Consider the following 20791-nt stretch of genomic DNA (forward strand, 5'->3'; position numbering starts at 1 on the left):
TCATGTGCTCGAATAGCTTTAAAAGGAGGATAGTCATTGTGGGAATCCCGAACCACCACGGTTTAAAAGAAATGCGCAACTCCGGCGTCCTGACGCTCAATAGTTGCCTAGCACAACTCCCGGTAAAGTGAGAAAGGTAATGCGTCTTTGTCAGACTCGCGCAGGGCTCCCGACGGATGCTTTGATGCCTGCAGCCGCTTCAACCCCGAAAACAATTGACATGCTCTTCTCGTAGGAAGGAGGAAGTGGAATCTTCTTCCGACGGTAAAGATCTTTGAGAGCACTTCGGTAGCTGTTCAGCGTGCTAACACTCACTGTCTGTCGCCTTTCCACTAGAAACTCTTCAAACTCTTGCGATGTGAAGCGGCTAAGGTCGATCTGGCCGCTTCTGTCGAAACAATGGTGTTTCACTGTTTTCATTGCTGATATTCTAGCCCGATATGGTTCGCAGACTTCCTGCGTACGCGTGCTGAGTTCTCGTTGAAATGCATGCGTCGCGTACATCTAGGGCGGTAATGTCTCTACGTGCATTGGTAGCAATCGTTTCATCAATAGCGAGGACGCCGCTGTGCTCATCCGCAGTGAGCACCGAAATGCAGTATATCGCAGTCTCCTTAGCTCCTGGTGTAACTGCTGGAGTAGGAGTGCTGTCCGCGCCCGAGATGCACTTCGCCCCTTTGCTACAGGACCTCGGTTTGTCCGTCGTTTGAGACACATCAAAAGGTATCATAGAGCACGGGGGTACAATTCGTGGGCTTCGAGCTCGGAGTGGCGATGGTATTGACGTCCGTAGCAGTAGTCAAGGCGGCAGCTATACCAGATCAAGTGACAGCTGTGGCGGTGTTGGGGGAGCACGTACTGGTCGTTGAGCGACGGGTGACTACTGCGGACACTGATACGTCCATTGATGCCGGTGCCGCGGTCTGGAAGCGCATGGGAATGCTGCTGGAGTGGGTGGTGACTGATGAGTCGGTTGCGAGGCCGTTCTGCATGTTGTGAGTGCGGATCGTGCGAGAAGTGCGCGAAGTTGGCTTGACGTTTGGTGCTGCGTTTAGAGCCTTGTCCAGATAGAAAAGTGGTTACTCTTTCGTACCAACTTATTTCATAAACGGTCCATCCGACAAAAGTCGGTGGCCATTTCGACGACTTTTAAGTCGGCAAAAAAAGTTGGCCCGGCACCTACTTTTCTGGAGGGGTGATGACGTGAGAAGAATATTTAAAGTGGTATTCATGATGGAAGGGTGCGGTGAGGCTCGAGTTTAGCGCGCGTGTGAGGACTCTGTGGAAGGCGATATCGACATGGCGAATGCTGCAGTGGTTGCGCAGGATGCTGGCGAGGATGCTATGGACGTGGACGCGGCTGCAGCTGAGATAGACACTTTCAATCAGTGTGAGCGCTGGCCTCTGAATGATGGAGGTAGAACGGGTGGAGTTCTGTGTGCTGAGGAAGACCAAGAAATGGAAGAAGACGACGTGCTTGCTGTCTTCTTGGTGTTTATTGTGGTGGAGGCAGTATTCGCCATGATGAACTGGAGATCGCTGCGTGCACCTCCTGGTGAGCAGATCACTGGTCGATCCGATTTCTACCCCAAATTGAAAGCCCAGAGATGACCAAAGGTGTATCGTAAAACGCTACGCTTCTCGCCCGAGTCCTTTGACGCGCTCTGCGTGTATTTGGATCCTTTATATTACAAGAAATACGGTCTGCCGGGTAAAAATGCGCAGTATAAATTCGACTTTGATCTTGCAGTGCTGCTGACTTACTATGGCAATGGATGCGGCCAAGATGGTGACGGTATTTGTGGTGCAGCAGCTCAGCTGGGCATGTCACGTCCTGTTGCTAGTCGCTACATCAAGAAGTTGGAGGTGCTTCTCTACGAGATGATTGACGACGTAATCTATTTTCCCTCGCCAAACGCGAGCGACGAATGGAGCGAACTTGCAGACGGATTTGTTGCACGAGAAGCTGATTTTACGGACGTGGCGTGTATTTTTGATGGAACTCTCGTACGAACTCAAATGCCACAAGACTTTCAGGTACGCAATGCCAAGCTTTAGTATTTTCCTGTGTCTAAAACCTTCGCGCTGTTGAAAGGGTTCTACGACAAGAGCGGAAAGCCATCGTACACTTGTTTGGCCGCCATTGACTACCGCTACAAATTTCGCTATCTTGGAGTATTCAGTGGTAGTAATTCCGATCAGTGGATGTGGAATCAGTCCGCTGTTTTTGGCACGCGTGCAAGAGAGCTTTGTCCGCCAGGTATAAGCTAGCTGGGAGATGCAGGGTTTAAGTTGTGGCCGTTTCTGATGGTGCCCTTTGACGAGCGTGGTCGCAAGCGTCTGACAAAGGTGCAGCGAAGGTAATGTAGTCAAGTGTGTTTGCCATGTGGAAAATTATCTACCCTAACGCATTGTTGCTTTTTATTATAGTTTCAACTATCACTTCTCGCAAACACGCATCCTAGTCGAATGCGTGTTTGGCAAACTCAAGGCGAGATTTAAGGTTTTACATGGTGAGACCGATCGAAAGAAGCACATCACCAATGCGCGTATGATTTGTGCTGCTGCTGTCCTACACAATCTACTGATTGATATTGGTGACAAACTGTTTAAGGGAAAACGCAGTGAAGAGCAGAAAAAGAAGGACAGACAAGATTCAAGATGTGTCATGGAAGCATTTAACCAAGGCTGGGATCGAACGCAAGCAGAAATTGATTTAGCAATAGCAAAGCGAAATGCATATGCACGTCGCTTCTTCCAAAACGACCACGAGTAAATTCGACCGGTAAATGGGCGTAGTAGACGCTTCATGCAGCGTGAGAGCGATTAATGCGTATCCGATTTATTCTGTATCCACTTGGTCATTTCACTGTAAAGTCCAGCGGTAACCTGCTGCAACCCCGCAATGCTATTTATGCATCACTGGTGGCCTGTTGCTTAGCGTTCGCTTCATCAATTGAGGTCGTCAATTTTTGAACGAGTACAGCCATATCCCCATTCGCCTGACGAGGCTGGTGCCGGACTGACAGCGCGCGCTCAATTGCTTCAAATCCCGATCGAAGCGTGTCACAGCAGGACGCCTTGCTGTCACTTTAGTGTTGCTTTCTGACGCTGCTTCTAGCTTTAGCTGCCGCCTTAGCTTTTTCACGCGCCTCACTAGGTGATTCATACGACTCCTCACATGAGTTCCTGTCGATGATGTGGTCATCGTCGTTGTCATCAAAATCATCGTTATCGCTGCCACTGTTTGGCAAGCTTACTCGTGCTGGAGCTCCCGTCTCCGTGATAGCTTCACCGCTGCAACCAGGACGATGAGAAAACACACTGCATAGCGGAGGCCACAGCGCCGAAAATTCCGCCCCCAGCTCTTTGAGATACGATAGACACACGTTGACGGGATCGCACGTCAATTTACCACCTTCCACATCACCCTCGTCCGATCCTTCGTCTTGTTCCTCCATGAAAAAATCAGCTGGCATTTCGGGGTACCTGCGTTCACTTTCGTGCTCCTCTTCACTGGTGAGGCCATCGCGCTGGGTTCGGTTCCCAGTAGCAAGCATTCGGCCCCTCTTTGTCTTGTATTCAGCACGTACAGCATCCAACTTGTTCTTGAACTGCTTCACCGTCACACTGCGAGGCTCATCATTACCCCACGCGCTTTCGGCTAACGCGCGCTGCTGGAACACGTTGATAGTGTCCTCCCACATAGCACGCTGCGCTTTCGTATTCGAGTTTTTCGTGTCATTTTTTTTCAGAATCTGTTTGTTTTGAAAGCGAGCCTCGAGTGCCAGCGCTGTTAGTTGAATTGTCCACTTCATATTCTTGCCTTGAATGTCTTCTGGTTTCGCTGGTGCGCCCCCATCACTAATCTTCTTGCTCGTGGACTTTGATCTGGACTTGACATTAGGCTTCTTCGCGGACTTCTTTGAGGTCTTCGTCGTCGCCGATGACGTCTTGTCGACAAAAGCTGCCGAGGACTTGCGCATCCCTGCCGTCTTGGGCTTGTGCGTTCTACGCGTCGTGACATCGACCGTCTTTCCCGTAGTTGTAGTCATCGCAGCTTTCTGCGATGACGTCTTGGTGGTGGTGGTGACTGCGAATGAAGAAGTCAGGTTGCGAGATGCACGTCTAGCTCTCTTGGCCAGATGTTCTTGATCAGCAGGACTCTGGTGTCGAGCCTCTGCGTGGTCGTTGTTGTGTGTGTTGGAGTCGGGTTGATATTCTTCGAACTGTGTGTAGGTTTGGCAAACCAAGCGCCGCTGGCGGTGCCGTCACACCAGCCACGTGAACGAAGTTGACGTCTGCTGGGGCTCCTGATTCTTTTCGTCATGACGCTTTTGCTCCAAGGCTGTAACTTGCATCCTTCTCCCTGCAGAAGCAGCAGCGGCAGCATCTTCAGAGGTGCTACGCAGGTGCGGAGTTGGAACTGCATAATTCATCGTGTAGCGCGCAATGATTGTCAAAAAGGAAACCCTATCTAATAGCGTGTTTTCACGTGATGTTACACAGGTCTCTTGGAAAAAGTCATTGCACCGACTTATTGGAGACTTGAACAAGGCGACGACTGTAACGGGGTTACACGTACAAGTGGCTGCAAGCCACTTGTGAATTTAACAGATAGGTTATCTGTTAAACGTTTTGGATACTTCCTCACATTGGTGTAAGACACACCGATGGATACATTGAAGTGGACCACCACAGTGAGTGGTCCACACATACCCAAAAGATCCTATTGGTAGAAAGCAGCATCTTTCTACCAATCAGAGACATGCATATTAGCGGGGCTCTGACAGCCAGCCGCTGCCAACCCTTTCATAGATGATAAACAGTTTTAGCAGATTTTAGAGGAAGATCAATTTACAAGCAATACAGTTCCCATTTTACCTTAAACTAGCTACTTGGTGTTTTATTTGATTTATATTATACTTGTGGACTCAAGTATAATTAATTCAAATTATTAATAAACTCCTACGCTTCCTCATACACGTAGCGCGACGTGTAAGCTAAAGTAGTGAGTCAAGTTAGACCCACTACACCTGGTAGCACTTTGTAGTCCGTCCAACGACCGACTGCTTGACGTTCGTACGCGGTGTACGAACGCGGAGCCGAGAACCACATGAGCACGGAGGTGCCCATGGAGAGCTCCAACACGCCTGCAACGCATGTTGCACGCGCTGACTGCCCCCACCTGTCTGACCCAGAGTGGGAGGCCCTCCAACGACTGTCAACAGTCATTGGAGAAGCGGCGATAGCTACAATGCTGCGTACGCTATCGCCGACGGAGCAACATGGTGTTGCTCTGGGATTCATCATGAAGGAGCAGCGTGACGCTGCTTCCTCAGTGACGGCGTCGTCAGGGACGACACCGCGTGCTCAACCATTAAAGTTGAGCGTAAGCAATTACGTGGGAAGAGAGGGAGAGCCTCTCCTCCGATGGCTTGTCGAACTCGACACAGCCATAGCGGCTCGACGCATCGTCGACCCGCTGTCGAAGGTCGCGTTCGCCATGTCCTGCCTTGGCGGACGCGCAAGGAGTTGGGCGTATGGACGCCGACTCTCCGATCCTACGTGCTTCAGCACGTACGAAGTGTTCAAAGAGGAGCTCAAACAAGCGTTTGAGCCCCCGCAAAACGAGTTCCGGTCGAGGGCGGAGTTCCTCGACCTTCAGCAGGGTAAGCATGACGTCCATGCTTACGCGCAGCGCGCGCGATATTTGGTATCAAATATCGTGACTAATCCGATTGACGAGGCGACCAAGGTCGTCACGTTCATGAAGGGGCTTAGAGATGGGCCTGTGAAGACCTATCTCTTCCGAGAGTACCCGAGTACTCTCGAAGCTGCGATTACTCTTGCCATGCAAGAAGAGTTTAGCCTGCGGCAGGCTAAACTGCATGTGAACGTGCCGAGGCCGCAACCGCGCTCGATAGTGAGGCCGGGAGGTCCAGAACCAATGGACCTCTCGAATGCAACAACTGCTGGTTACCAGCAGCAGGGAGGCAACGTGCGATGCTTCCGTTGCGGAAGGATCAGTCACTTTGCACGGGAGTTCACAGGTCCCATGCCCCCTGGAGGTGGCCGTCGTGGTGATGCTAGGCATCGCCGCGGACCAACAAAAAACGCGAACATCCAGTAGGCGCGGGGCGCCCTACTGGTAATGCAGTCGCGCGTGCCGACATCGGGCACGCGACACTGAGGACTGCAGCCCCCAGTGAGACCAGCTCTCACTGCAAGAAACAAGATGACAGGCCGAACCTAGTCATCTTGAAGGTTTACTCAAAGAGAGCGAGTGACTCTGTTCGAGCTATGGTAGATTCAGGCGCGTCGAACAATTTTGTTCCACTACGAAGCCTGTCGAGACTTGACTTCGAGGAGGTAGATACACCTCGAAGTCTTCTGGAGGTACGACTGGCAACAGGTGCCATCGTAAAAACCGAGAAGCGCGTCGTGAACGTGCGCTTCTCGTACAAACAACAAGTGTTTGTCGAACACTTTATCGTCCTGGACCTGGACGATAAGTTCGACGTAGTAATGGGCATGCCGTGGCTTGCACGGCATGATCCGGTGATAGACTGGAAGAAGCGCACGCTCGTGCGCTTCGGTCGCGACTGCGGAATAGAGAGCGATGGCCCTGTTACCGCAGCGCGCGCACCAGCAGGTGCGCGCGGCTCACCAGTCGAGACAGCGCTTTATGCTGCTGTCCCGGAGTGCCCAAGAAGTGCGCGAGGGCGCGCACAAGTGAGACCCACGTCGGCAATGCTGCCGACGTCGGAAGAAAAAGATGTGTTGGTTCCGGGAACCAACACCCACGTTCAAGCGTGTAAGGGACAGTCCCTGACCCGAAGCGGTCAGGTCGACAACGACGCGTCGGCTCCGGGAGCCGACGCACCCTCGATCATGAGGGGCTCCGCCAATGAATGGCATCGAGGTGACGAAGGCGTGTCAACTCCGGGAGTTGACGCTGCAAACAGTGCGGACGGTTGCAAACGTACCGCACTGACGCAATTACATGCTGTCGTGCAGCCGGGCTGCACGACGAAGCGCTCATGCGATCAAGCCGGGCTTGATATCGCGCGCCCGCAGACAGGGTCTGCCGGCGAAGGACACATTACCGTGCAGCCGGGCTGCACGAAGGAAAATGCGGTCAAGCCGGGCTTGATACCGCGCGCCCGCGGACAGGGTCCGCCGGCGAACGACTGTCCACGGCCGGGCCTGGACAAGAAGAACAACTGTGCGGAGCCGGGCTCCGCACAACAAGAAGACGGCGCAGGCGGAAAACGCTGCGCAAGTCTCGGTCCGGGACCGAGACGCAACAAGAGCAGTCTGCTGGGCAGACTGCGGCGGTGACGCCGAATGTCAAGACGCTAAGCGTCTTGACGCGCACCGATACTGGATTCCAGTATCGTGACATGGAACTCGCTAGTCCTCCGACGACGGCGTCGGAGTTGACTTCGCTTCCAGCCATGAGCTGGAAGCGCTTCACGCGCGACTTGCACGATGGACGCATCGAGCAAGTTTGCGTTCTTTCGGACAGCGAAAGAACGGCGAGCGAGAGCGAAGAGCTGAGGCAGCTCTTCATGGGAAGTACCACTGAGAGTGAAGACACTCTCAGTGCGAAGACGAAGCGAGAGCGCTTCGAGGAACAAGGTTGGGACTCGCTGAAGTCGAGTCCCTATTACGAATTGTTGAGGGAGTACAAAGACGTACTCCCGGAAGACATTCCTGCGGAGCTTCCGCAGGATAAGGGCATTCAGCACGAGATTGATCTCGTGCCGGGCACGAAGTACTGTGTCACGCGGCAGTGGCCACTGCCGCGAGAGCAAGTGAAAGCGATCGACGACTTCTTTGAAAGTCGTCGTAAAGCAGGACAAGTGCGGGAATCAAAGTCCCCGCACAGTGCTCCGACGTTCTGTGTCAAGAAGCCACAGGGCGGATGGCGCATCGTTCATGCCTACAACAAGCTGAACGATGCGACGGTACCGGCGCAGACGCCGATACCACGAAAAGATGTTATCAGCGATTCGATGGCCGGGAGCACCGTTTACAGTGCTCTCGACTTGCGAGATGGATTTTATCAAATCCTAATGCGTGAGAGCGATATCCCTCTCACGGCAGTGAGCACGCCAAGCGGCATGCTCTGGGAATGGCTAGTAATGCCACAGGGGCTTAAGAATTCCCCTGCGACTTTCAACAGGTGCGTGACGCACTTGTTGCGCTCGGTGCGCGACTTCGCACCGAGCTACTTCGATGATGTATTCATCCACAGCCGGGCTGTGGACGGGAAAACTCGACGTAGAGATGCACAGGGTGCATCTCCGAGCTACTTGAGCTTATGCGAAAGCATAAGCTCTACGCGAACCTGAAGAAGTGTATCTTCGGGGCGAGCGAGATACCCGTCCTCGGGTGTCTCGTAGGGAAGAATGGTGTTCGCCCTGACCCCGAAAAGGTCAGAGTGGTTAACGAATGGCCAACGCCTTCAAGTGTCAAGGAACTGAGGCAGTTCCTTGGCTTGGCCACGTACTTGTGCAAGTACGTGGAGGACTATGCGAGCAAGATCCGCCCGCTATCACAGCTTCTTAAGAAAGAAGCTGTGTGGAATTAGACACCCGACTGCCAAAAGGCATTCGATGCAGTCAAGCGGGGCTTGACTGAGGCGCCGATCTTGGCAGTGGCTGACCAAGATCGCCCATTTCACGTAGTGTGTGACGCATCCGATTTCGCGATCGGATGCGCATTGATGCAGCACGATCACGAAGGCCGTGATCGTGTCGTCTACTACCAATCGCGTCAGCTGAAGCCAGCTGAGCGCAACTATCCGGTGCATGACAAGGAACTCCTTGCCATGAAGTATGCACTCGCAAAGTTCCGAGTGTATTTGCTTGGGAGTAGACCATTTGTCGTCTACACCGACCATGCTTCACTGCGTACCGCAGTGAAGTCGCCACATTCACAAAGAATGGCGAGATGGCTCTCATTCTTTGCGGAGTATAACTTCCGGGTCGAATACAAACCCGGAAGACTGAACGTGGTGGCCGACGCGTTATCACGTCGGCCGGACTATGCAGAAGCTGTTGACGTCAATGCCATTGACGCCATGCGATCGAGCAAAGCCACATCATCTCTGTTGGATGATGTGAAGGCCGCGTACGCGCACGACGCGGACGCGAAGCTCTTGCTGGCCTATGCCACAGCGCCTTCTGACAAGTCCCGTCAGAAACTGCCCAAGCACCTTCGAGCGCGTGCACACCGCTTTCGTGTGCACGACGGACTACTGCTTTACAATGCAGTCGACGACAACGCAGATCGCGTTGTCGTGCCAAATGACCATGACCTGCGACTCAGGATCATGTACGAGTATCATGATGCCCCGACTGCGGGACATCTCGGACGTGAGAAGACTTACGTCCTTCTCACGCGCGACTTCTACTGGCACCACCAGTATAAGTGGGTGCGCAAGTACATCCGTGCTTGCGAGGTATGCCAACGCGTAAAGCCTGCGCCATTCGCGCAGGCTCCACTGTAATCACTACCGACTCCGTCGGAGTGTTGGAAGTCCATGTCTTTGGACTTCATCTTTGGTCTTCCCCGGATAGCGGAGGGAACACCGGTGTTGTGGTCTTTGTAGACCGTTTCAGCAAGATGGTACATCTTGCTGCGGTGCCAGCAGAGGTGACCGCGAAGCAGACAGCCCGTCTGCTCGTCGACATGGTGTTCAAACACCATGGCATGCCGACCGACATTGTGTCGGACAGAGACCCGCGCTTCACAGCGCATCTGTGGCAAGAAGTGTTTACACTTCTTGGGAGCCAGCTTTCCATGTCGACTGCGGATCATCCGCAGACGGACGGTCAAACCGAGCGCGTGAATCGCGTGCTCGTCGATATGTTGAAGAGCTACGCTCACTCGTTCCAATACTGGAGCGAGTGCTTATCGATGGCAGAGTTTGCCATCAACAACTCAGTGCATGCCTCGACCGGGCATACACCGTTCTACGTGAATGCCATGCGGCATCCACGCCTACCGAGTTTACTCGGAGTGATGGTTCCCACTTTAAGTGGGGGAGGATCTACGACTGCAATACAGCAGCCGCAGAAAACCGCTGACACTTGCACAGTGTCAGCTGCAACAATGGACAAACCACATGAGTCTGCGCAGGGCGCAGACTCCCCCAACAACAAGGCCAACTACCACGGGTCTGCGCAGGGCGCAGACACCGCAAAGAACCACGCAGAGGCCGGGCCTCTAGCGGAGAGCGAGCTGAATGACTTCAGCTCGGATGCAATCAGTTTCATCACCAAAAGACAAGCCGTGATTCGGTTTGTCCAAGACACTATAGCAGACAATGCGGGCAGAGGCAACACAAATGAATTTAAAGTTGGTTCATTAGTTTTGTTAGCTACACAAAACCTGCCTAGACATGCCGTTTCGGATTTCGGAGCAAGCAAGCTTGCTCCGCGCTTCATCGGGCCGTTCACGGTGTTGGCACGGCACGGCAACGCATACACGCTAGACATACCGTCTAGCATGCGCCTCCATCCGACCTTTTACGTCGGACGGCTGAAGCCATACCGGCAGCACGAGCCATCTAGCTCGGCTGACCCGAAGCCTCGGCAGGAGCCGAGGCAGAAGCGGAGGACTTGGCCTCGGCGACGAGCAACCTCTCCTCCAGCGCGCGGACGCGCTGGAGCAACCCCTTCATCTGGGTCCCCAGCTCGACCTGGATATTCGAGGCGGTCTGCGAGACCGCCGCGACTTGGGCCTTCTGGTTCGCCAGCTCCTGTTTTAGGGCGGCGAACTCAGCGCCTACAGACGCTCCACGACGGTCACCCGGTCGTGGAGAGGCGCATACTGATCAGCCCGGGGCTGATCATACCCGGGCGTGTTCCCACCCCCGCTACCGCCGATCCGTGACGCCCGCGGCTCAACCCGCTGGATTGTTGAGCGGATTGTTGACCATAGTATCCCGAAAACGAACCCTCAAGGGGCTCGTTTTCGTATTCGTTGGAGAGGATTTCCTCCCCATCGAGATACATGGGAGCCGCGGAACGTCTTGCTGGAGGACGTTCCGGAAATGGTGAGGGCGTACGAAGAGCAGTACGCGCTGGCGCAGCGGAAGTAACACGAGCGCTGCGATCATCGCTAGCGCCCGAACCCTCACGTGCTAAGAACTTAGCACGGAGCTCTTTGAGACTCTCGGGCACACGGAACGACGTGTACCCGTTCAGGTCGCGGTCGCTCAAGCGCACCGCGCCTGGGAAACACTTCGTGCACTGAAAGCCCTCGGGCACAGCGCACGGCACATTTGCCTCCTCAGCAGCAACATGAAGTTGCTCCAGCTTTCCACGCTTCGAGTACGTCTCGAAGCGATCACGCGCTTGCTTAATCCGATCACGGTAAGCACTCGGCCTCTTGTTGAAGTTTTCAACAAAGGCGTTCCAACTTTGACAAAGTGCCTGCCACTCGGGCACTTTGCTGCGAGAAGAGGTTTTCTTGCTTTGAAACCATCGGAGCTCATGAAAGAGTCCGATGTAGTAATCGCGCCTTTGATGCGTTTCCGCATCAAAGTGCAGCTCGGCAGCCACAGCGTCATCTTTGATGGCGCTGCATACGTACAGCGGCACCTCATTCGGAGGTACCGAGTTCCCAAACCGGTCCGCGATCTCGGACGCGGACGGCATCCATGGATCGCGCGCTGCAGGCGCAGCGCGCGGAGAGCCTTGAGCTTTAACATCACGCGCTGCAGCAGCAGCGCGCGGAGTACTGAGAGCCCCAGCTGAAGCGAGTGGGGTATCACTCTCAGTACGCGAACGCTTCGAACTCGAAGCGTCCGATTCGTCCCCTTCACGCGGGCGAACGTTCTTGGCGTGAGGGTCGAGCGATCCGCTCGACACTGAGTCTTTACGCTTTAAGGGCGAGTCCTCCTCGCCCTCCATGTCTTCATCGTCGTCGTCGAAGTCGACGACGTCACCGTACTTCGCCTTCTGGCGTTCGAAGTAGTCGTCGATGGAGAGATGACTCCCCATCGACTTTGCGGACTTCTTCTGAGGCGCGCTCATCGTTGAATGAGCGCGGATTTCTTCTCCAAACGCGGAGAATTGACGAATGGTCAATTCCAAAGATTGACGTGCGGGGACCCCGCGCGTCTAACCTATAGGGGGGATGGTGTAACGGGGTTACACGTACAAGTGGCTGCAAGCCACTTGTGGATTTAACAGATAGGTTATCTGTTAAACGTTTTGGATACTTCCTCACATTGGTGTAAGACACACCGATGGATACATTGAAGTGGACCACCACAGTGAGTGGTCCACACATACCCAAAAGATCCTATTGGTAGAAAGCAGCATCTTTCTACCAATCAGAGACATGCATATTAGCGGGGCTCTGACAGCCAGCCGCTGCCAACCCTTTCATAGATGATAAACAGTTTTAGCAGATTTTAGAGGAAGATCAATTTATAAACAATACAGTTCTCATTTTACCTTAAACTAGCTACTTGGACTCTTGTCTAAGTTAACTTATATTTGTGTATTCAAATATAATTAACCAGAAATTACTAAGTACTTACGCTTCCTCATACACGTTGCGCAACGTGTAAGCTAAAGTAGTGAGTCAAGTTAGACCCACTACAACGACTTCTTTCACCGACGTTTTACCTCGCGCCAAAAAGTCATCGTAAGAAAAAGTAATCACTTTTCTATTTGGCCAAGGCTCTTATGCGAATCGCTGTCGACTATTTCCCGTCGGATTTTACTCCGACGAAACACACGTCATTCAATCACCAAACAACAGCAATACAAACTCCAAGTCATTCGCCTTCTCCTCATTTACGATGTCAGCAAAAACGTAGGCTAAAAATCCTACGATCTAATACAAAGACGTACGAAACAACGACAATATATGCGCGCGTACAGGTAGGATCGTACTCATGCTACCCGTACGCCTTCGATCTGGGGAGTAAAGATTAAAGAACCCAAAGTGGCTGTGAGATCACTAAAAAGGAGTATCGGTTTAGGCAGGTTAGTGCTGTGGGAAGTGTTTGCTGCAAAAAGCGCCGTCATCGAATTCCTCACCATTCCCGCAGAGACGCGATGGGACTTGCAAGCTGCGAAATGCATCTCTATTATGCAGGGACCAACGATACAAATACTAAGAATTATTAATAAGTAGGGCGAACATTTTTCTAGCAGTAGCTTGCATACAAAGTGCAAGTCATGTATATAGATTGTAAATTTTGCCGTCTCTCCCCTACCCTCGTTGCAACAGGTTACTCTTCAGGGTTACACTCCGTGGCGATCTTTCGGCCCTGCAGCCATCCGCCAAGAGGCACGTGTGCCTGTCGGACCGTCGCTCGGTGCTGCTTCATTCCCCGCCTCGTGCAAGACCGCGCAGGCGCAGCAGCTATCCCCCCAGAGCAGAGCCAGTCATGTCCTCCGCGTACGGCTCTCGCGGCGGCGCCAAGGCCAAGGGCGCGGCCCAGAAGAACAAGAAGTTCGAGCTGACGGAGGAGCAGAAGCAGGAGATCCGCGAGGCCTTCGACCTGTTCGACACGGACGGCAGCGGCACCATCGACGCCAAGGAGCTCAAGGTGGCCATGCGCGCGCTGGGCTTCGAGCCCAAGAAGGAGGAGATCAAGAAGATGATCTCGGACATCGACAAGGACGGCAGCGGCACCATCGACTTCACCGAGTTCCTCGAGATGATGACGTCCAAGATGAGCGAGAAGGACTCGCGCGAGGAGATCCTCAAGGCCTTCCGCCTCTTCGACGACGACGAGACGGGCAAGATCTCGTTCCGCAACCTCAAGCGCGTGGCCAAGGAGCTGGGCGAGAACATGACGGACGAGGAGCTGCAGGAGATGATCGACGAGGCCGACCGCGACGGCGACGGCGAGATCAACGAGGACGAGTTCCTGCGCATCATGAAGAAGACCAGCCTCTATTAGGGCGTACCCATACACCGCCATCTTTATGCAAAACAAAAAGGTCGCAGCCATCTTGCGTGGCCGCTTCGTGTGTATCTATTCAAGTGTGTTTGTATCATTACTCCTCGTCCGACGAGAAGTCGAAGTCGCCCACCTCGTCGGCGGCGTCCACCTCGGCCACCGACTTCTTGAACTCCTTGAGCGACATCTTCTTCACCTTCGCCACCGTCTCCTCGTCCACGGGCGTGCCCGTCTTCTTGGCGCGCTGCTTCTTGCTCTTCTTCTTCTTCTTGGTCTCCTTCTTCTCGGTCTGCTCGGAGTTGTCCTCCTTCTCCTTGGACGCCTCGGCCGAGGCGTCCAGCTTCTCCTGCAGGTCCGTCGCGTCCTTTTCGAACAGCTTCTTCACGGCAGCCTCGCGCTCCGCGCGCAGGAAGTCATCCAGCTGCGCCGTGTCCTTCGGGCACAGGTCCAGGCCGCTGCGCTTGGAGCGGATCCAGTCTGCGCGCTTCTTGATGCTGTCGCTGAGGCCACGCGCCTGGGCCTTCCACTTCGGAACGGCACATGCGTGCATGAACTTGTTGAGAATAAGCTGCAGCGGCACCGCGAGCTCCGGGAAGGCCACGTTAAACTTGTACACCTCGCACTCACGCTGCAGCAGCTCAAACAGCCGCACGATGATCTGGTCGTGCACACGCTTGGCGTCAAGTGCCGTCTTGGACAGCTTCACGCATAGCTCCAAGTCCACCTCCGTGGTGGAGTTGCTAGCACCCTTGCCTCCCTTCTTGCCGCTGCCCTTGTACGACGAGCGGAACGGCTCCAGCTGCAGCACTTCAAGCAGGGCCGGGCTCGTGGGGATAAAGGAGTTGGTGGCCAGCGCGAGTTGCTGAAGCAGCTTCACGCAGTGGAAACGCAGTGGCGCGAAGCGCAGCGTGCTCGACAGCCGCACCACGGCGAGCAGAAGCTGGCTCAGCGGGTACACGAGAGCACGGAGCTGGTTCTCCGCCGGGTACGCGCACACCACTGCAGTCCACACGCGCAGCTGGTTGAAGAACTGCCAGTTGAGAACAGCCTTGAACGAGTCCGGGCCCGGGGATGTGATAGTCTTCCGCACAGCGATAGCAAGCTCGCGGATGTAGACGAAAGCGTGCTGGTACGAGCTGCTGAGGTCAAGGCCGAAGAGCTCGACGACACAGTTGCCCATGAGCACGTGGTGGGGCAAAGTCACCTCGTTCGTGAACTTGGTGTTGCGCATGTACGTGACGTAGATGCCCTTGAGGCAGAGCTCCAGGAACGGGAAGGGCACAGCCAGAGCCATGTCGCGGATACGAACGAAAGCCAGCATGCAGACGTTGGCGTTCAGCGACTTGGCCCAGAGCTTGAGCAGGGCCTTGAGCATTCTCCGCGACGTCTTGGGGCAGGGCACCACGAACGGGATGTAGTGCACCAGCTCACGCAGCACGAAGGTCTGGATGTCCTGTCCGGTCGTCTGCTCCAGCAGGTAGCACGCGCAGCTGAAGAAGCGGCGGATCACCAGCGAGTACTTCTTCCACTTCTTGTCGTCGATCTTGAACTTGCCGTCGTCCTCCGCGGAGGACTCGAGAGCCACCAGCGCCGTCAGCGTCTCGTGCGTCTTGCGGAACACGTTCACCATGAGGCGGTTGTACACGGCGCTGCTCTGCACGTCGTACGAGATCTCACCCTCCTTGCTGGAGTCGGCAGCGTCGCTGGAGCGGCAGGCGTCGCTGAAGATCTTCATGAGGCGTCGCAGTCCGGAGACCGACTTGGCCTCGAAGCACTCCTTCTCTGCCTTCTGCAGCACGGCCATGGTCACGACGGTGCGTCCAGCTCCCTGCTGCTGCTGCTCCTCTTCCTGTTCAGCATCAGCTTCAGCATCCTCGTCCTCGTCCTGCTCCTTCTCCTGAGCACCATCCTCGTCGTCGTCATCGTCGTCGTCGCCACCGAAGGGGGTGCCCGTCATGTAGCGCGGATCGAGGGCGCTCTCGTCCTCCTCCTCGCTGCTGCTGCCGTCGTCCACGTCGTCGTCGTCCTTCTGCTGCTTCGTGGGCTTGGTCGGGGCGTCCTCGGCCTCGTCGTCGCTGGCCTCCTCCTCGTTGTCCGAGTCCAGGAAGTCGGCGTTGAGGAAGTCGTCCACGTCCATCTCGTCCAGCATGTCGGGCTCGTCCTTCTTGGGCGCGCCGCCCTCGCCCGCGGCCGCGCGCAGCTTCTTCTTGCTGGGCGCGTCGCTGTTGCGCTCGAAGCGGTTGCGCTTCTTGTCCTTCATGGCCTGGAACTTCTTCTTGGCATTGCGCTGCTTGATCTTCTGCGACAGCAGGCCCTTGGCCACGAACTTGGCCTTCTTCTTCTGCGCGCCCATCGCTGCTGCTGCTGCTGCTAGTGAGGCTGCGGCTACCGACTAGGAAGCTCGACAGGCAAATGCGCTTGTTGACCTTGTTGATGGTTGGCGCCGGGATTGGCTGGCTGCCGCTGCTGGCGCACGGCGACTGGTACGCGAGGTGGTACACTTGGGTGGGCCACACGAAGCGTGAAACTTGCTATTCTCAAGAGGAATATCGAGGTTTCTGATTAATGACGTGTATCCGCTTTAGTGACTGGTGTTGCTGCTACTATTGTATTTCGAGGTTGAGAACGAGATGAAACTAATTGCGTTGAACAAAATGGCGAAACACACCATTGCAGCAACTTCTCATGCCGCGCATTGCCAACTTAAGCTCATTCTTCATTCAGATCAACTACCCACAACTTCTCACTGATTAGCTGCCGACGACTTGGGTTCTCTAGCCGACCATGAAGCCGGCTGACCTCTCTACCGTGGACGGGCTCCTCGCTGACGGGATTCATGCGATGCACGAAAATCTGGCAGTGACGGTGGAGAAAGCGGTTGGCCGGCCAATTCCAGAGGTGGAGATCTCCTTCCGAGATCTGCGCATTTCGGCGCGTCTGCCTGTCATGAAACCAGGGTCCGGTCCTCAGGTCCCTACGATATGGACGCAGCTCAAGCGCGGTCCAACTAAGTGTTTTTCGCACCAAGCTACAACAGACAAGGAAATACTCCGTGGGATTACAGGTGTCTTCAAGCCAACTCGCATCACGCTGTTGCTCGGACAACCTGGGTCAGGAAAATCCTCACTACTCAAAATCCTTAGTGGCCGGTTTCCAATGGACAAGAACATCGCTGTCTCAGGCGACATGATGTACAACGGGAAACCTCACGCAGAAGTCCAAGCTCGCCTCGCGCGGTTCGTCGGTTATACCAACCAGAAGGACGATCACTACCCGACTCTCACCGTCCAGGAAACTTTTGAGTTCGCTGCGAGATGCTGTGCAGGTGCCAGTCTTGAACCCTGGGTGGTCAAAGCACTGCAAAACTGTACTGGCGAGCAGCATGAACATGCTCTCAAATTCATGACAGCTCAGCACAAGTTTGCCGCAGACATACGAATCAAAACACTCGGATTGGACCGGTGCAAGGATACCATCGTGGGCAACGCCATGATCCGAGGAGTGTCTGGCGGTGAGCGAAAGCGAGTCACCACGGGTGAAATGACATTCGGCCGCAAGCGAGCGATATTGCTGGACGAGATCAGTACAGGACTGGATGCAGCCACCACCTACGACATCGTCAGCTCGCTCAAAAGTATAGCGAGGAATTTCAAGTCCAACATTGTGATATCTTTGCTTCAGCCGCCTCCTGAGGTTTTCAATTTGTTCGATGACGTTTTGATCCTCAACGAAGGCCGCATCATGTACCATGGGCCTCGTGACCAAGTGCAGGGGTATTTCGAGCAAATGGGCTTCTATTGCCCACCTCGCAAGGATGTGGCCGACTTCTTGCTAGACCTGGGAACTAACAAGCAGCACGCATATGTTAGTGAATCGCACGACAAGGCCAGTGTTCCCTACGAGTCCGCAGATTTTGCGGAACGCTTCCTTCAGTCGAACATTTTCCTGGAGACGCTGAGCTACATTAGAGTTCGGTCCAACTCGACTCCCGAGGATTTTGACCCACTTCAAGACCCAAGCATCTTCCGTCAATCGTTTGTTGAGGATCTCGCCGTTCTGTTGCGACGACAAGTGCGTCTCCGTTTACGGGACAAAGCGTTTATGTTTGGGCGAGCTTTTATGGTGATCATCATGGGTCTGCTCTACGGATCGGTGTTCTGGCACATGAACGACTCGAACAGCCAGCTCATCCTTGGGCTTCTTTTCTCGTGCACAATGTTTCTTTCAATGGGCCAGGCCGCTCAATTGCCGACCTTCATGGGAGCTCGAAGCGTATTTTACAAGCAACGAGGGGCCAACTTTTTCCGCTCGGTCGCATACGTGATGGTATCATCGCTGACGCAGATTCCGTTCGCCGTATTTGAGACTGTGCTCTTTGGATCCGCTGTGTATTGGATGGGCGGCTACGTTGCTCTTGCAGATCGTTTCGTCAATTTCCTGGTGACACTTTTCCTATGCCAAATGTGGTTCACCGCGTACTTCTTCTTCCTCTCAGCAGTATCTCCGAGCATCACAATCGCACAACCCGTGATGATGGTCTCCATTCTCTTCTTCGTATTGTTTGGCGGATTTCTGTTGAGACAGAAAGATATTCCCAACTACTTAATCTGGATCTATTGGCTCGACCCGATAGCGTGGAGCGTTCGATCCCTCAGCGTGAACCAGTATCTGGCGCCTAGATTTGATGTCTGTGTCTACCGCGGCATCGATTACTGCACTCGCTTCGGGACTACATTTGGGAAATACAGTCTCAAGCTTTCAGGCCTACCGACGAACGAGTTTTGGGTGTTCCTTGGGTGGATTTACTTTGCAGCTGGGTACCTCGTGCTCATTTTCGTAGCGTACCTAACGCTCGAGTACAAACGCTACGAGAGTCCGGAAAACACTACTGCAGTTCAGGGTGACCAGACGACGCAAGCACAATCTCCCACTGCTGACAAAGACAAAGAAGTATCTACTGACGAAGTAGGAATCGCAATCACGGCCTCGACAGCGAAAGCTCCCCCCGTCACGCTAGCTTTTCACGAACTTTGGTATTCCGTGCCAATGCCCGGTGGCAAGAAAGGTGAAGACATCGACCTTCTTCAAGGGGTTTCCGGATATGCCAAACCGGGAACCATGACGGCGCTCATGGGATCATCCGGTGCAGGTAAGACGACCTTGATGGACGTCATTGCCGGCAGAAAGACCGGAGGCAAAATTCGAGGCAAGATCCTGCTCAATGGGCATCCCGCCAACGATCTCGCCGTTCGTCGATGCACGGGGTATTGTGAGCAGATGGACATCCACTCGGAATCGGCAACAATTCGGGAGGCCATCGTTTTCTCAGCCATGTTACGACAAAATGCTAGCGTTCCGCTGCAGGATAAGATGGAGTCGGTGGACGAATGCATCAATTTGCTGGAGCTCGGACCCATCGCCGACAAGATCATCCGTGGATCATCCACGGAGCAAATGAAGCGCCTCACCATTGGTGTGGAACTCGTTGCGCAGCCCAGCATCATTTTCATGGACGAACCCACCAGTGGCCTGGACGCGCGCTCGGCCAAGCTCATCATGAACGGCGTGCGCAAGATCGCCAACTCCGGACGAACCATTGTGTGTACCATTCACCAGCCCAGCTCGGAGGTGTTTAGTTTCTTCGATTCACTTCTGCTGCTTCGCCGAGGAGGACGCATGGTGTTTTTCGGTGAATTGGGCAAAGACTCGACCAACCTCATCAACTACTTCGAGGCAGCTCCAGGTGTGAAGCCGATCGAACCTGGGTATAACCCGGCAACGTGGATGTTGGAGTGCATTGGTGCTGGTGTTGGAGGTGGATCTGGTAGTGGGATGGATTTCGCGGAGTATTTCACAAACAGTGATCTCAAAACACTGATGGACAAGGATCTGGACAAGGACGGTGTTCTTCGTCCGTCCCCGGAACTACCCGAGCTGAAATTCAGCAAGCAGTTTGCTTCTACACCGACGATGCAGTTTAAAATGTTGTGTCAACGATTCTTCCACATGTACTGGCGTACACCGACGTACAACCTCACGCGCTTCAGGATCAGTGTGATGCTGGGTGCGTTGTTTGGGATTATTTATCAGGCAACGGACTACACCACTTTCACGGGTGCAAATGGCGGCGTCGGCTTGATCTTCATCAGCACTATCTTTCTTGGCATGATCGGCTTCAATAGCGTGATGCCCGTTGCTGCAGAAGAGCGCACTGCTTTCTACAGGGAACGTGCGTCCGAGACGTATCATGCGCTCTGGTACTTCATCGCCGGTACGCTGGTCGAGATTCCTTACGTGTTGCTGTCTGCGCTTGCTTTCTGCATCATCTTCTTCCCTAGTGTCGGGTTCACGGGCTTCACGAAATTTATCTGCTACTGGTTGGTGGTGTCGCTCAACGCGCTGCTGTTCGTCTACATCGGACAATTGTTGGTGTACGCTTTGCCGACAGTGGCCGTTGCCTCCACCTTGGGAGCGTTGCTAAACTCGATCTTCATGTTGTTTGCGGGCTTCAATCCGCCGGCGTACAACATCCCGACCGGCTACAAGTGGATCTACTACATCTCGCCGCCGACGTACACCATCGCAACCCTTGTGGCGATGGTGTTTGCGGACTCGAATGGGTTTGGGGGTGAGGTCATTCGGAACGCCCCACCCACGGTCGGCACCATCACGCTCAAGCAGTACGTGGAGAACTCCTTCAACATGAAGCACGACGAAATCTCCAGAAACGTCCTCATCCTCTGCATGCTGATCGTGGCCTTCCGCTTGCTGGCGCTGCTTTCGCTGTGCTACATCAACCACCTCAAGCGCTAGGGCCAACAGCAGCAAGCAGTACCCGTTCATTGTCGA

At 54.3% G+C, this 20791-nt stretch overlaps 5 protein-coding genes across 5 annotated transcripts; 3 read left to right on the forward strand and 2 right to left on the reverse strand.

Annotated features, from left to right (window-relative positions):
• Positions 1-1299: 1299 nt before the first annotated feature.
• On the forward strand, positions 1300-1611 carry IUM83_02752 (uncharacterized protein; the record flags this gene model as incomplete). Its single annotated transcript, XM_067926697.1, has 1 exon — positions 1300-1611. The coding sequence occupies one exon, from the start codon at positions 1300-1302 to the stop codon at positions 1609-1611; it is 312 nt and encodes a 103-aa protein (XP_067784063.1).
• A 1481-nt stretch (positions 1612-3092) lies between these two features.
• On the reverse strand, positions 3093-4055 carry IUM83_02753 (Interferon-induced GTP-binding protein Mx; the record flags this gene model as incomplete). The annotated part of the gene is made up of 1 exon (XM_067926698.1): positions 3093-4055. The coding sequence occupies one exon, from the start codon at positions 4053-4055 to the stop codon at positions 3093-3095; it is 963 nt and encodes a 320-aa protein (XP_067784064.1).
• Positions 4056-13423: 9368 nt separating this feature from the next.
• Positions 13424-13942, forward strand: IUM83_02754 (caltractin; the record flags this gene model as incomplete). The annotated part of the gene is made up of 1 exon (XM_067926699.1): positions 13424-13942. The coding sequence occupies one exon, from the start codon at positions 13424-13426 to the stop codon at positions 13940-13942; it is 519 nt and encodes a 172-aa protein (XP_067784065.1).
• A 97-nt stretch (positions 13943-14039) lies between these two features.
• IUM83_02755 (putative nucleolar complex protein) lies at positions 14040-16295 on the reverse strand (the record flags this gene model as incomplete). Its single annotated transcript, XM_067926700.1, has 1 exon — positions 14040-16295. The coding sequence occupies one exon, from the start codon at positions 16293-16295 to the stop codon at positions 14040-14042; it is 2256 nt and encodes a 751-aa protein (XP_067784066.1).
• A 1187-nt stretch (positions 16296-17482) lies between these two features.
• On the forward strand, positions 17483-20755 carry IUM83_02756 (ABC transporter G family member 31; the record flags this gene model as incomplete). The annotated part of the gene is made up of 1 exon (XM_067926701.1): positions 17483-20755. One exon carries the CDS (start codon positions 17483-17485, stop codon positions 20753-20755), a length of 3273 nt encoding a protein of 1090 aa, XP_067784067.1.
• Positions 20756-20791: the final 36 nt, after the last annotated feature.

The sequence above is a fragment of the Phytophthora cinnamomi genome (assembly GCF_018691715.1).
Source record: "Phytophthora cinnamomi strain GKB4 chromosome Unknown Contig92, whole genome shotgun sequence".
Taxonomy (NCBI): Eukaryota; Oomycota; class Peronosporomycetes; order Peronosporales; family Peronosporaceae; genus Phytophthora; species Phytophthora cinnamomi.